The sequence below is a fragment of the Neolamprologus brichardi genome, chromosome 14, assembly GCF_056152115.1.
Source record: "Neolamprologus brichardi isolate AB-2024 chromosome 14, ASM5615211v1, whole genome shotgun sequence".
Classification (NCBI taxonomy): domain Eukaryota; kingdom Metazoa; phylum Chordata; class Actinopteri; order Cichliformes; family Cichlidae; genus Neolamprologus; species Neolamprologus brichardi.
In genome coordinates, this window is record NC_142117.1 from 18,145,029 (window position 1) to 18,160,789 (window position 15,761).

At 39.7% G+C, this 15,761-nt stretch overlaps 1 protein-coding gene across 2 annotated transcripts; it reads right to left on the minus strand.

The window, feature by feature from the left end:
- Nucleotides 1-8,236: 8,236 nt before the first annotated feature.
- LOC148098862 (sodium- and chloride-dependent GABA transporter 2-like) lies at nucleotides 8,237-14,569 on the minus strand. 2 transcript variants are annotated; one of them, XM_087850934.1, is made up of 11 exons: nucleotides 14,372-14,569; nucleotides 13,882-14,014; nucleotides 12,603-12,737; nucleotides 12,428-12,531; nucleotides 12,193-12,317; nucleotides 10,614-10,726; nucleotides 10,400-10,537; nucleotides 10,143-10,245; nucleotides 9,790-9,890; nucleotides 9,543-9,713; nucleotides 8,237-9,375 (listed from the first exon to the last, which is right to left on the minus strand). In XM_087850934.1, the coding sequence occupies exons 2-11, from the start codon at nucleotides 13,999-14,001 to the stop codon at nucleotides 9,283-9,285; spliced, it is 1,203 nt and encodes a 400-aa protein (XP_087707060.1). In that variant the 5' UTR covers nucleotides 14,002-14,014; nucleotides 14,372-14,569; the 3' UTR covers nucleotides 8,237-9,282. The 2 variants fall into 2 exon arrangements, with proteins under 2 accessions (XP_087707060.1, XP_087707059.1); XM_087850933.1 differs by having other exon boundaries at nucleotides 14,184-14,404.
- Nucleotides 14,570-15,761: the final 1,192 nt, after the last annotated feature.

Below are 15,761 nucleotides of genomic sequence, written 5' to 3' on the forward strand. Positions count from 1 at the left end.
AAAGACAAGGCACTGTGTGTGTGTTATGTGAGAATGTGTGTGTGTGTGTGTGTTATGTGAGAATGTGTGTGTTTGTGTGTTTTTGTGTGTGTGTTATGCTGCTGATCAAAGGGTCATATAACATAAAAGCAGGAGGAACATCCTTGGTCATAAAGAGGGTAGTCTCCCCCACACCCTAGATAACACAGTGAAGCCATACAAAGGGGAGGAAGTTTACCAACATCAAACAGACCTTCACAAGGATGTTCCTGTGATTAAAACACTACTGCCCCCCATCCAGATTCTTGAGAATCTGGGGAGGGGAGGACAGAAAGAATTCCTTAAAACAATGTACAAATGGTAAACATAAAAATGACAAACATTTAACAATTCACTCAAACAGCGTCTATCTCCTCCTTTGGCCAACTTATTATCCAAGAAGGGTACCTGATCACATGCAGAGCGTAGGTGTTGATAGCCCGGATCTTGCTCTTACCGTTCAGCTGACTCCTCAGGACTTGCCTGACCCTCTCCAGGTACTTGGTGGTGACAGCTTTCCCAGCGGCCTCTTCATGGTTCCCATTTCCCTTTCCTGTGTTCATATATATATATATGAAGACAGGAGATATATATATATATATATATATATATAGTGAATTGTATATTGTAAAATGTTTTAATGTAATATAATATAATTTTATTGTACATTTGTGTTCACCTGTTCTACACTGTACCTGTGTACATTAAGAGGAGCAAAGTAAACATCAGTAAAGATGAACACTCATGTCTCTCGTGTAGCTGGCTCTATTGAGTGATTTGTCACTCTGTGTCTGTTATTGCTCAAGACGAGGCTCTCCAAGGCTGTCCTATAAGGTTAGGGGACTGGAACAAAGTAAGACTGCCTCCAATGTGTGGCTTTCTCTTGTAAGCCTTTCTGTTGTTTTGTATATATTTCTCTTTTTTGTTATTATTCCTTTTGTCGTAGTATTTGTATTTTATTCCTGCACAGTTTGTGTAGAGCGCCCATAATTCCATTGTGCGTGTACAATGACAATAAAGATCTATTCTATTCTATTGTATTTGCACTGCAAATCATAGAACACTGAGAGTGGACTCGTGCAGCAGAGCAGGATGGTGGGGATGTGTCTGAATGCTGTAAATAGAAAATTATCAGACACAAAAAAACAAAAAGTAAGAGAAATGTAGGCATAAAAAGCAAAATATCCTGCGGTTTCTTTTCTTGTTCACCCGAGGGCCACAGTCAATAAGGCCACTGCATAATTTGAGTCAGGAGAGACAAGATCCGTTAGTGTAAGCATAACCGCTGCCCCTGGCTGTGTTGTGGAAGAAATGTAGAGCTACACTTAGTCATGGAAAGACCCTTGTTCTGTTACAGGGAACCTAAAATGAAATGTAAAATGTACAAATATACACGTGTCCTCATGGAAAATTAAGCCACCGCCAATCAGGGCTTGGACAATTTGTATCTTTACATTGCAGCTCTGAGTGAACATATAAGGATCCTGTAGGTCTGCTTTAAAAATCAATAGTGGCAGTAAAATTGTGGTTCATCACAGCAATAAATCCCCAGTTCACTTGTGAGGAAACAGATCATGTCTCAGCTGTTCATGAAACCACAAGTTTGAGCCATTCCTCTTCACCATTAGGTGAGGTAGTTGTTATTTGACACTATTGCCATTCTTTACGTTTTATGTGCAGCCCTTGCAAAATACTAGTCACACTTTCTAGAGCTGCAAAGGTAACTTCAACAATGTTTAATCTAAGTTTACCATAATGTTACTTCTCTGCTATTGAGAAAAATGTTGTAAAGGTTCAAAAATCTGTCCTTACAAAAAAATGCTAAATAATAATGATTGTATTTCTGACAAACAAGTAATCACAATTATGGCTTCTTTAATTTTTTGGACATAATCAAGCAGCTGTAATACTTAGCACTTCATAAACTGTGATGTTGGAATTATTATTCTCTTTAAGATGCAACCAGGGAGTTATCAAAAAAACATTCTGTTCCCTGCTGATCTCAGTGTTGTTTTGTATATATGTGTGTGTGTGAGTGAGTAACATAACACCTTGGAGTAAAGCTAATAATTAAGTTATTTATTTATGAAATTTTAAGTCGACTTGCTGGGAATGAAATGTAACTCCCTGTACCACAAAGTAACAGTGGGAGGTTTATCCTTAACCTTAATAAGAATACATTTCCGAGCTAACAGCAATAGTTTATCACATAGTTTACGCTGCAAGCAAGTTAATTTTAATTCTTTTGAAGGTAAACTAAGAAGAAAGTATCCAGAGTCCCTTTGGATCCGATTCTTAAAGATATTACTCAGTTCTTGAGCTATATAAAATCTTTTAATTAGTTTGCATTCCCAAAAGTGATGGAAAAAGGTACTAGTTTCCTTTTGACATTTGATACAGAAGGGGGAAACAGGAGGTGTACTCTTATGCAAAACATTAGGAGCTATATATGGGCAGTGTAAAATTTTGTATTGGATTTCTCGCAAGCGGTTGCAAGTAAAACTTGATCTAGCTATGTAAATGGATTGTTTCCAGTCTTCCTCTGTATATTGATTATTAAGATCTCTCTCCCATTTTGAACATCAATGTGCTGCTACTATGAGCATATAGTAAAGAATAAAAGGCAGAAATAAAATGTGTTCTGTCTTTTTGCTTGATAAGAAATGTCTCCAAATCATCATACATACCTGTTTCTGCAGAATGTGAGATTTTGTAAAAAGAATAAATGGTCAAATGCCAAAAAAAAAAAAGGTCTCTAGGAATATGAAAATTTGACTGCACTTGCTGAAAGTTCCTCAATGTGTTATTTTGATACAAGTCACCAGTTACCAATAGCCCATTGTTATGCCACATCTAAAACAGACTGCAAGACATTCCTGGAAGTCTTTGTTTCTCAATGAAGGAGTCAAGAATGAAGTGCAGTCTTCTCTACCCAACCTTTTACACATTTCCCTCCAAACCCTTATTGCATTATAGATAACTGGATTATTCTTAATCTCTGTTTGTAATTACTTTTCGTCACAGACAACTAGGCTCTAAAGTGAAGAAGGTGAAACAGACCAAGAGTCTAGGTGGGAATAAGAATTGAGATAAGCATGTAACCACTCCCATAAAAAACAGACATGGCAATTATAGAGAATTAAATTTGGCAACCCTATGCCTTCCATATCTGCAGGGAGGTGTAAGATTCTAATTTCTTGCCATGCCAGATAAATTTTGAAAAACCTTTTTCTATATCAGACGAAACCGTCTGGATGGAGGTAGCAAATGCATAGAGGTAGCATTTGTAGGAGATATAATAAATGAGGGAGAAAATTTAACACTAGGTTTAGTCTCACATGCCCCAAAAGAGAAAGTAGCATTTTTTGCCATCTATCCAAATCTTTTTTAAAATTTTTTATTAGAACTGAGGATGTCACGGCCCAGCGGCACGAGGAAACTGAGATGGACACAAGTGCAGAAACCAAACCGGAAGCGAGACAGTAAGTGAACAAAAGGTTTATCCCCCCCCCCCAATTAAACACAAGCGAAATCAAAACGACGCCACCACACTAGTGGCGCGCAGTAAAAACTAAGTCAACTAAGAGTGACCTAGACAACTCTAGGATGCAGCTGAACAGCTGAGGCAGTGGGGAGGTGGAAACTGGACTATGAAGTGGCTGGGGCACTGTAATGAGAGGAGAGCAACGGGATCCAGCAGACAATCAGCGATCCTCCACAGTTAAACTAAGTTGCCTTACATGGTTTGAGGTGGAGGGGACAGGTGGGGCGGAAGGCCCGGATGCGGTCGCGGCGTGGGGAGGCAGGCAAGTGAGTGGCGGGCCAGTTGTCAACGTTGTACCAGCAGCAGGTGGCCCAGGTCCAGGAAAGCGGGGATGAGGGGGGCGAGACCCCCACTCCAGGAGCTACCTCTGAGGACAAGAAAAAACAGGTAAGCCTTCACATGGGTTCTGGACAAAGCAATCACACACCACTTGACTAACATGGGATAGCAGATACTCACGCGATGAACAGTTGAGTGCGCAGGTCTTATATGCTGCCGGAATAATTGCCCACAGGTGGTCAGCCAGGGAGGAGCAACCGATCTCCGACTAAAAGAGGAGGAGCAGCTGTTGGAGACCTTCAGGTACCCACCCAGACCATGACAGAGGAAATGTCCTGTTTCCATAGGTCTTTACGATCTGGTGGATTCTTTAGCCTGAGGTATGTGAAACAACTGGAGGACCATTGAAAGGGATTGCAAATATCTGGAGGAGAGTTAACCTGGTCACCCAGTGGCAAAACCTGATTTCCCAAAATTAATTCTGTAACCAGAGAATGAGCAAAACTCACATATAATAGACACAATGGCTGACATTGATAGTTCTGGTTTTGATAAAAAAACAAAAACAAAATATTATCAGCATACAATGCTATTTTATGATTTGTTCCACCTACTGTTATACCATGCACATCTTGGTGCTGCCAAATGGCTAGAAGTTCAAGTGCTAATGCGGAGGAGGAGATGAGAGAAAGGACAGCCTTGCCTTGAACCTCTTTGTAGTGGGAAGGCTGATGATTGTACATCACTTGTTATAACACAGGCTTCTGGAAGTTTGTTGATAGTTTTAATCCATGCAATAAAACCCTTAGCTAAGCCAAATCTTCCTACAACGGTAAATGAGTATGCCCGCTCAATTCTATCAAATGTCTTTTTGGCAACTAAAGATGTAATATAAGCTTATAATTTATCTGATTCAAATATTGGATAATATTTAATAATCGTCTAATATTTGTAAATGAGAAACGATTTTGAATAAAGCCTTTTTGATTAGGGTTTATAAGCAATGGGAGAATGTCCTCCAGTCTCATCGCTAAAGTAAGACCTAATGATTTTGAACTGTACTTCCAGTTTTTGTATTGTGTTCTCTAAATCGAGTTGTGCTTTCATTGACGTCTTTTTTTGCGCTGTGATATATGAAATAATACTACCGCTAAGATAGGCTTTGGCAGTTTCCCACAGTAAAGATGGTTTTGTTTGTGGCCATAAAAACATTCCACTGTTTAGTGATATACTCAATAAATACAGGACTACTCATTAAGTATGGATTCATGCTCCATTGGCATGAATAACGGTCAAAATAGTTTGGGTGAATAGTTATACTTACTAATGAATGATCGGATAATGGACAAGTACTTATTGAGCACTCTTCTATCCTATCCAGCACCGTCCTGGATGACAGGAGCAAAACTATTCTTGAGAAAGTAACTGACAGAGAGGTAAAAGGCGAAGAAAAAGAAAAACCCAAAACGAAAATCCCCCTCCATATTCCCGCACGCAACAGTAAGTTGCGTGCGGGAAGTAGTTAGACTCAATTGGTTTCTCTCAAAATGTAAAAGAACCCACCCACCACTTTAATCACACTCTAGATCTGGTTTTAACATATGGCATAGAAACTGAACATTTAACAGTGTTTCCTGAAAACCCTCTCCTGTCTGATCATTTCTTGATAAAATTTACATTTACAATAATTGATTACGCAGCAGTGGAGAGTGGACTTTATCAAAGTAGATGTCTTTCTGAAAGCGCTGTAACTAAGTTTAAGAATATAATCCAGCCACTGTTATCATCGTCAATGCCCTGTACCAACACAGAGCAGAGCAGCTATCTGAACGCTACCCCAACAGAGGTCGATTATCTTGTTAATAATTTCACCTCCTCACTACGTACGACTCTGGATACTGTAGCTCCAGTGAAAACTAAGGTCTCTAATCAGAAGTACCTGACCCCGTGGTATAATTCTCAAACACGTACCCTCAAGCAGACGACTCGTAATCTGGAGAGGAAATGGCGTGTCACAAATTTAGAGGATCATCATTTAGCCTGGAGAAATAGTTTGTTGCTTTATAAGAAAGCCCTCCGCAAAGCCAGAACAGCTTACTATTCGTCACTGATTGAAGAAAATAAGAACAACCCCAGGTTTCTCTTCAGCACTGTAGCCAGGCTGACAAAAAGCCAGAGCTCTTTTGAGCCAACCATCCCTTTAACGTTAACTAGTGATGACTTCATGAACTTCTTCACAAATAAAATTTTTATCATTAGAGAAAAAATTACCAATAATCATCCCACAGATGTAATATTATCTACAGCTACTTGTAGTTCCATTGATGTTAAGTTAGACTCTTTTTTTCCAATCGATCTTTCTGAGTTAACGTCAATAATTACTTCCTCCAAACCATCAACGTGTCTTTTAGACCCCATTCCTACAAAACTGCTCAAAGAAGTTCTGCCATTGATTAATTCTTCGATCTTATATATGATCAACCTATCTCTAATAATCGGCTATGTACCACAGGCCTTCAAGGTGGCTGCAGTTAAACCTTTACTCAAAAAGCCATCTCTAGACCCAGCAGTCTTAGCTAATTATAGGCCAATCTCCAACCTTCCTTTCATATCAAAAATCCTTGAAAGAGTAGTTGTCAAACAGCTAACAGATCATCTGCAGAGGAATGGTTTATTTGAAGAGTTTCAGTCAGGTTTCAGAGCTCATCACAGCACAGAAACAGCTTTAGTGAAGGTTACAAATGATCTTCTTATGGCCTCTGACAGTGGACTCATCTCTGTGCTTGTCCTTCTTGACCTTAGTGCAGCATTCGATACTGTTGACCATAATATTCTATTAGAGCGATTAGAACATGCTGTAGGTATTACAGGTATTGCACTGCAGTGGTTTGTATCATATCTATCTAATAGACTCCAATTTGTGCATGTAAATGGAGAGTCCTCTTCACACACTGAGGTTAATTATGGAGTTCCACAGGGTTCAGTGCTAGGACCAATTCTGTTTACATTATACATGCTTCCCCTAGGCAGCATCATTAGAAGACATAGCATACATTTTCACTGCTATGCTGATGACACCCAGCTCTATCTGTCCATGAAGCCAGATAACACACACCAATTAGTTAAACTGCAGGAGTGTCTTAAAGACATAAAGACTTGGATGGCCACTAACTTTCTGCTTCTCAACTCAGATAAAACTGAGGTCATTGTACTCGGCGCTGAAAAGCTTAGAAATTTGGTATCTAACCAGATTCTTACTCTGGATGGCATTACCTTGGCCTCCAGTAACACTGTGAGGAACCTTGGAGTCATTTTTGACCAGGATATGTCCTTCAACGCACATATTAAACAAATATGTAAGACTGCGTTCTTCCATTTGCGCAACATCTCTAAAATTAGAAATATCCTGTCTCAGAGTGACGCTGAAAAACTAGTTCATGCATTTATTACTTCCAGGCTGGACTACTGCAATTCATTATTATCAGGATGTCCAAAAAACTCACTGAAAAGCCTTCAGTTAATCCAAAATGCTGCAGCAAGAGTACTGACAGGGACTAGAAAGAGAGAGCATATTTCTCCTGTTTTGGCTTCCCTTCATTGGCTTCCTGTTAAATCCAGAATTGAATTCAAAATCCTGCTCCTCACATACAAGGTCTTAAATAATCAGGCCCCATCTTATCTTAATGACCTTGTAGTACCATATCACCCTATTAGAGCACTTCGCTCTCGCTCTGCAGGCCTACTTGTTGTTCCTAGAGTATTTAAAAGTAGAATGGGAGGGAGAGCCTTCAGTTTTCAGGCCCCTCTTCTGTGGAACCAGCTTCCAGTTTGGATTCGGGAGACAGACACTATCTCTACTTTTAAGATTAGGCTTAAAACTTTCCTTTTTGCTAAAGCATATAGTTAGGGCTGGACCAGGTGACCCTGAATCCTCCCTTAGTTATGCTGCAATAGATGTAGGCTGCCGGGGGATTCCCATGATGCATTGAGTTTTTCCTTTCCAGTCACCTTTCTCACTCACTATGTATTAACAGACCTCTCTGCATTGAATCGTATCTGTTATTAATCTCTGTCTCTCTTCCACAGCATGTCTTTATCCTGTCTTCCTTCTCTCACCCCAACCGGTCGCAGCAGATGGCCGCCCCTCCCTGAGCCTGGTTCTGCTGGAGGTTTCTTCCTGTTAAAAGGGAGTTTTTCCTTCCCACTGTCGCCAAAGTGCTTGCTCATAGGGGGTCATATGATTGTTGGGCTTTTCTCTGTATCTATGAAGCGCCTTGAGGCGACATTTGTTGTGATTTGGCGCTATATAAATAAAATTGAATTGAATTGAATTGAATTGAACAGGGAAAACAAGCCAACCTCATTATCGAATTATACTTTTAATTTGAACTCCTTTTACTTACTAAAGTCCATAACAAAAAAAACAAAAAACTTTAGACTTTAGACCATATTCCTATTCCAGAATTATTTTGGGATTTTATTGATATTGAACACAACTGAAGATTAGAAAGACAATCCACACACAAGGACACATCTTGTGTTTTTTAAAGGTGTGGAGAGTGGGTTCCAGTGTTTCAGGATTTTAATCATACTTCAACATAGACCAGACACAATGAAAACTTCTCTCCCCATCTTTTCTCAGCAGTGTGCACACAGAGCAAGATTCATGTTTATTGTGTGTATTTTGTTTGATAGGTACCATGTCAGAAATAATCCTCTGTCCACTTAGTGCTATGTTCAATATGATATCAAATTGCAACAGCATTTTCTCTGTGTCATTCTGTAACACAAACATATGTGTATCATGTCTCCATCAGCCCATAACAGCAGTTGTGGCATCGGTTGCAAAAGGAGATCACATTATTGTGGAGAAATTTTAGTCCAGTTTTCTTTACAAAATAGCCTCAGTTCGTAGACATTTGCAGACGTTTGTTTATGAACAATTGTTTTGAATTCTTGCTAGAGTAACTGGTGTTTGTGCTGCTATGCTGTTTGGTTTTCTCCAAATGTGCTGCTCAACACTGGTCTCATCTGTGCAAAGACAATGCTCAAGAAGTGTTGTAGATTTTTCAGATCCAACTTTGTAAACGTTTCTTAGAGACTTGGTAACAACTCCAAACTAAGCAAACAAAAACTTGCGCACTGTTTTAGTAACTGAGCTGCATTTAACTTTACAATTGAATATGCTAACCAAGGCCTCATTATTTTTGCTATTTTTGCAAAATAATGAAGAAAGAAGGAATGGCCAAATTAAGTGATATTTTTCTTTGCAGCTTCAGTATCCAGAATCACTATGATGCAGCTCAAATGGGTACAGAAGTGGAAAAAAAGAGAAAAAAATTTAATGGAAAACAGAGAAAGTGACATCACATTCAACTCCAAATCATAAGTGTTACAAAGACTTCGGGATGAGATGACCTTTTGTATCAGTTGAGTGTGAACTACTGCAGAAGTTCTCTGATGGTCTCTAGCTCAGTTTCCCTCTTTTGGTTCTCTAAATTTTCAAGATTAGGCTGGCACAGATGATGGAAACGCTACAAAATGGAGAAAATGGAGAAAAACTTAATTTAAAAGTTTTAAAATAATTCTAAAAAGGCTATTATTACCATGATTTCTATTATGATAAAAATCACCCAGTAAACATGAAAGTCTTACATTTTTGTTTAACTATATATTTAATATAATAACACAGTCATCCCACCTGACTTAGAGTCCCAGTCTCAGTGCCCAGCTTATACAGGGCCCATCCTGGAACAAGCAGGATGGAGGAGAGGGCCAGTATCCACCCCAGCACATATGCCCAGGATGGGTAGATGTACCACCGATTAAAGGTCAAAGGCTGGTACTCAATTAAAGAACATATAAAAGAGCCCTGAGAAATCAAAAGGAGATGGTTTAGTTGGTGGAGAATTGAGTGTTGGTATGCTAATACTTAAAGCCCAACTCACCAGTGAGACCAGTGGTGTGAGGTAGAGCCAGCAGAGTTTAAAGAAGTAGTTGGCTCGTGTCCCCGTCATGTCCTTTATTATGTCATATAACTTATCTACCCCTTAATAGGAGAAGAAACAAGATAAACAACGTATAAAGATCACACTTGGTGTCAATGGAACGCTGTGGATGTATTTTTTTCACATAAAGGTCAAATGACAGCCAAAGGAGTCATAATCAGTCATGTAAAGACTCCATTATAATGTCCTCACAAGTGTCTGCAAGATTTTCTTCTATATATGAGAACATTTCCCTGATCATGTCATCATTACGACATTATTAGTGTGAGATATAAAAGGAAGAGCACACCTACCAAATATCCAACCCAGTGCCAGAGTTTCAAACACACATAAAAAGAGGATGCAGGCTCCATTACAAGCATAGTAGTCCAACAACTGGAACACAAACATCCCTCCCTAGAGACAATGACACAGATATTTATTTTGCATGCATTTATTTTCCTCACTAAAATCAAGATTACAATTAGGATATATAATGTTTATTTTTTTCTTTTAGACCCCCACACACATTTCCAAAACATTTTCTGGCAGTGATACATTACATACAGACCTCAGTAACCATGACAAGCTGAGAGAAGAAGCATATTAAGCAGAAGAGAAGGAGAAAAATCTCCCTTCGGCCGGCTCTGCGCAACACTTTGGGAAACATATCAGTGAAGGACGTCATCACTACTTCCATGGCAACAAACTGTGCAGAAAATGGACAAAACACACTGAGTAAATTTCAAAGCATAAATGCAATGTTCCAAAGTTTTGAGTCTTACTTGTGTATCCAGACCCAAGAGAATGAGCATAACAAAGAAACAGATGGACCACAGTTGAGGCAGGGGCATCATGGCTACAGCCTGAGGGTATGCAATGAACGCCAGGCCTGGACCTGAAACACAACAGCATGATGCCAGAACATATCAAACATGCCAGCCAGTGGTAAATGTTTGTGTTTTAGTTTGTACAGTTTGTGGTGTGTAAAGGCATAAATATGACAGCAGAAATGCAGAAAATTGAACAATCACCTGTGCCTGTTCATATTAAGAGGGAAAAATCAAATGGCATCAGGTTTTCACCATTACTCACGTGTTTGACTGTGATGGCACAATGGCACTGACTGATTTAGCCCACATAATATAGTTTGACTATTGGACCTCAAAGGATGCTGAGACCTGATTAGTATGGTAGTTAGTTTCCACAGCTGTAAAAATAATTTTTTGCCAATGAGACCTAAGTCTTAATTTCAAGTTAAGCATCACAAAATGTCAACTTCCTGACACAAACATTTAGCAAAGCATTCTGTTTTCCTATAGAAATGTGAATACCACAGAAAAACCAATCCTTCTGTTCCACATTCCTCCTCTTCCTATAATCAAGATAACAAGGAAACTTTCACACAATGTTTGGATGCCAATTTTCTTATTGAGATATCGTAAATTTTGAATTTTCAGTGGCAAAAGTACTTTATTGTTTTTCTTCCAGTGCTGGAAACAAGTTCCCATAGATTAGGTATAAACTCACTACTGAGAAATTAAGCTTTTGTAAACAAAAAATGTTGAAATCTGTCACGGTTCTGGGTCACTTTGACCCAGTATTTTGAGTTGTTATTTTTTGGTGTGTTTTTGCATTATGGATTGTTTTCTTATTCTCTTGTAGTGCTTGTGGTGGTGGTGGTGATGATTATAAGAGTTTCATGTTTCTGTTTATCCGTGTTTAAGGATTTGTTGTTTCATGTATTGTTTGAGTTACATGTGTTATATTCTGTCTGCCTCTCTGTCTGCGTCTTTGTTTAGTGGTTTCTTGTTTCCTGTTTTATTGTGAAGGTCTGTGTCTCATGTGAGTGTGTTCAGTTCTACTGCTCCCCTGTCTCGTTAGTCCAATTTCTCCCAGCTGTGTCTCCCTCCTGTTGCCCATTCCCTGATTACCACCCTGTGTATATTAGCCCTGTGTTTTCCTGTGCTCAGTGTTGTTTCGTACCCCCAGATCCTGCCTGTGTGTTCCAGTTTGCGTTTTTATGGTTTGATTTCTGTTTTTGTTTGGTGCCAGCAATAAAGCTGTGGTCTTCAGTTACATTTCCATCTCAGAGTCCTTCATTTGGATTCACATCTCCACCTGCCCGCACAATGAGCCCTGACAGAAATCATTCCAAAAAAAATACTGTTCCCCCAAATCAAGCTTAACAATTAAAACAGAACTCTGAAAATTTTAAAGTCTTTCTCGTTCTGTTACCAAGTCTGTGACCAGTTGAGACATGCTCCCATAATATTGTTATGTAAGATTGAGTCCATTTATGGATCATTGTTATGTCATATTTATGGGTCCAGGAGAATATGGTCGCATGTTTGTGATATATACCTGACTCGGCCACTTCTGCAATGGGAACACCTTGCTCATGAGCCATGAATCCCAGCACTGAGAACACAGCAAAACCAGCTACAACACTGGTACCACTGTTCAGCAAACACAGCATCAGAGAGTCTCTGCAAATCACAAAAACAAAGTGCAGTCACTGCATGTGACAAAATATGAGGTTGTTATTATTTAAATATCTATTTAAAATTAAGGTAAATAACTACTGATCATCATGTACTTATAGCAGTTGTTGTTGTATTTGTTGTAGCTTCCCAGCACAGTTAGGGTACCCACACCAATACTGTAGGAGAAGAAGATCTGACTCACAGCCTCCATCCACACCTGTTCCAACAAAGCAACAGTATTACACTTGTCCACCTGTGTCAGACACTGTTAAAGATTTGAGCTCGTACCTGAGGGTCTATCAGTCGTGAGGGTTCAGGCAGAAGATAAAACATGATTCCTTCGAATGCTCCAGGAAGAGAGAGGCCACGAATCAAAAGTATTAACAACATCACATAGGGAAAGGTAGCTGTGACATATACCACCTGTGGGAAAAAGCAACATTTCAGAGCATTTAAGTGTTTACTCAATATGTACTATGTATACATACTGTATATAGAGCTACAGTGAGGAAAAAATAATTATTTGATCTCCAGCTGATTTTGTAAGTTTGATTGCTTATAAAGAAGTGAACAGTCTCTAATGTTTGTGGTAATTTAATTTTAATGGAGAACACATTAAATAAAAGTTATAAATTGATTTCCATGTCATTGAACAAAATAAGTTCAATGACGTGGAAAATAAGTATTTGAGCCCTTACAACCTAGCCAGAACTCTGGTTACAGATGCTCCTGTCACAGTTCTGGATCTTAGATCCAGCTTTTGAGTTTATTGTGGGGGGGTTTGAGTGTTTTGTGTTATCATTATGATTTAAGTTTCAACAGGCAGTCCTGAATTTATTCTTATTATTGCTTCAGAGTTTTCTTGTGATCTCAGTTTAATTCCTTGTTTATTAAGTCCCTTTGTTCCCCCCTTTGTCGTGTGTCCCTCGCTCCCTAGGTGCATGTTGGTGTGTGCGCGTCTCTGCGTCTTGTTTCCCTTTTCTTTTTACTTGTTCCCCTCCTTGTTTTTCATTCGTTCTCCACAGCCCATTTTGCCTCTTGTTTCAACAAAAATGAAAACAAACAAATAAAAACAGCAACACAGTTACCCCTGTGTCGTTATGTCTATTTGTCCTGTGTGTTGCCCTGCGTTTAGTTTCTCACATTTTTGATTAGTTATTGGCTTTTGTTTTTTCTTATTTTTGTACCTTTGTGTTTTTGCTCCTAAATAAAATGCTAGCCTTTTGTTATTAAGTTCCTTTTTCCCACTGCCATCTTCACAGGGGTCCTCCCATTGCCACACACAATCTGTATCCACAGATCGTTGACAACAGTTTTCTATATTTTGTCCACATAATATGGGAAATCTGTGGAGGTAGCTAACACCTCAAGTTAAATACTTATTTCATTCAATGACATACAAATCAATTAATTATATAACTTTTGTGTCACATTCTGCCTCACTCCATTGAAATTAATCTACCATTTAAATTAGAGAGTCATTAGAGAGTCATGTAAGTGGGCAAACGTACAACTTCTGCAGGGGATCAAATAACTATTCCCCCACTGCATTTACCAGCAAAACTACCTTTCCTGTAGATCTGACTCCTTTCCAGATACAAAAGTAGCAGACGATCCACATAGCAATGAGGCACAACAGCACCTCCCACTGGATACTGCCTATTTCCTCAATGCCCCCTGAGATCATCAGCACTCGTCGTCTAGAAGTCAATTAAATGCAGAAGGTAAAAAAAAACAATAGACAGACAGACAGAAAGATCGATAGGTAGAAGGATATAGATATATATAGCTGGAAAAGGTACAAAATGTTTTGTTGGGCTTTAAATAACTTGGTATGTAGGCTTTTTCAGTCCATCTACATAGACATACTCCCAAAATTCGGTGGCTGCAGAGGTCGAGTTTGTCTGGTTGGTCCAGTGGACGGTGTTATTTTTTGTTGAAAAGTGTACACAGCCCTCTGAGAGGAGAGTGTGAAAAGTGTCAGAACAAAAGTTTAAATACCTAAACATACTTTGACAATTTTTTATTGGAAATTGGAAATAATCTTTGCATTTTACCTGTGTTCCAGTCGTTGTTGCAGGAGGCCCAGGGGAGCTGAGAGCTGAAGGAGAACACGAGGTAGAACAAAGCCCAGGACAGAATAATGATGTAGGTCATACAGCTATAGAAGACGATTAGTTGTCCACCAAATCCAATCCCTGAAAGGCATTTACAGATAATAATTACAAAAATCTCCATTTATCAATTACTCAGACTTCTTGTTGTTTTAGGAATACTCAGCAGTTTTGGCTTGAGGTCTGTGACTGTGGTGGCCATTTGAATGAACTCATTGTCATATTCAAGAAACCAGTTTAAGATGATTTTGTGATATAACAGGATAATATGACATTATCCTGCTCAAAGTAGCCATCACAAGATGGCTACACTCTGGTCATAAAGTGATGGACAAGGTCAGCAGCAATACTTAAGTAGGCTCTGGAATTTAAATGATGTGCAGCTGGTACTAAAGGGCACACGGTTTCCCAGGATATATTGGATGTCTCTATGTGTGTGTGTGTGTGTGTGTGTGTGTGTTTCATTTTGCATGTGCATATTTGATTTGTGTGTGGGTACTTGAAATCCATGTGTCCGTATTCAGGTTTTTGCTACAATAATATGTCAAGATACTGTAGCAGGTTACATGTGAAAAGGAAGCCTAGTGAAAAGTTGGGTGAGCTGTAATTGTTACTTGCCTGTATTTTCAATGCTTATTCACGGTCAAAAGAATCCTTTAAAAAAAATAAATAATGAGCGCCACAAACACTGTTTTAGCCATTAGCAGGGTAGCAGGGTCTGAATTAAAGGGGACACATACATGTCAGTACTTAATAAAATTGAGTATTTCGCATTTGACCATCATGGGAAATATTTGAGAAAATGTAGAAAAGACCAAATGACACATTGTCGAGCCGTCGAGGAGAGCACTCGCTGCTTGGGGAGCTGGCGATTGACGTGAGAGGAAGCGACCGGCCATGTAAGTCCCCTGACAAGTCCCGACGGAGCGAGCACACTGCGGCAACGTCAGCCCTACAGGTCAGGTGGCCTGCTGGCTGGAGGTTCTTCAGTGCTACGACTTAAAGACCCAGCATTGGGCAGGTCGGCAGCATGGCAACGCTGATCCGGCGGCGCAACCCCTGGACTGTACGGGGGTGTCAGGACAGGGGCCCGAAGTGAAGGCCTATCACTCTCAGTACAACAATCTGGAGACCCACAATGGCCTCCTATACTGGAGATGGCGGACCCCCGGTCAGGGCAAAGATCTCCCGCAGCTGTTGGTGCCTCAGTCGCTGCGGTCGCAGGTGCTCGAGCTTGTCCACGGCTCGGTGGGGGCCGGCCACTATGGGAATCCCAAAACTCTCTGCCATCTCAGGGGACGGTTCTGGTTGTCTATGAGATGTGTAACTTCAT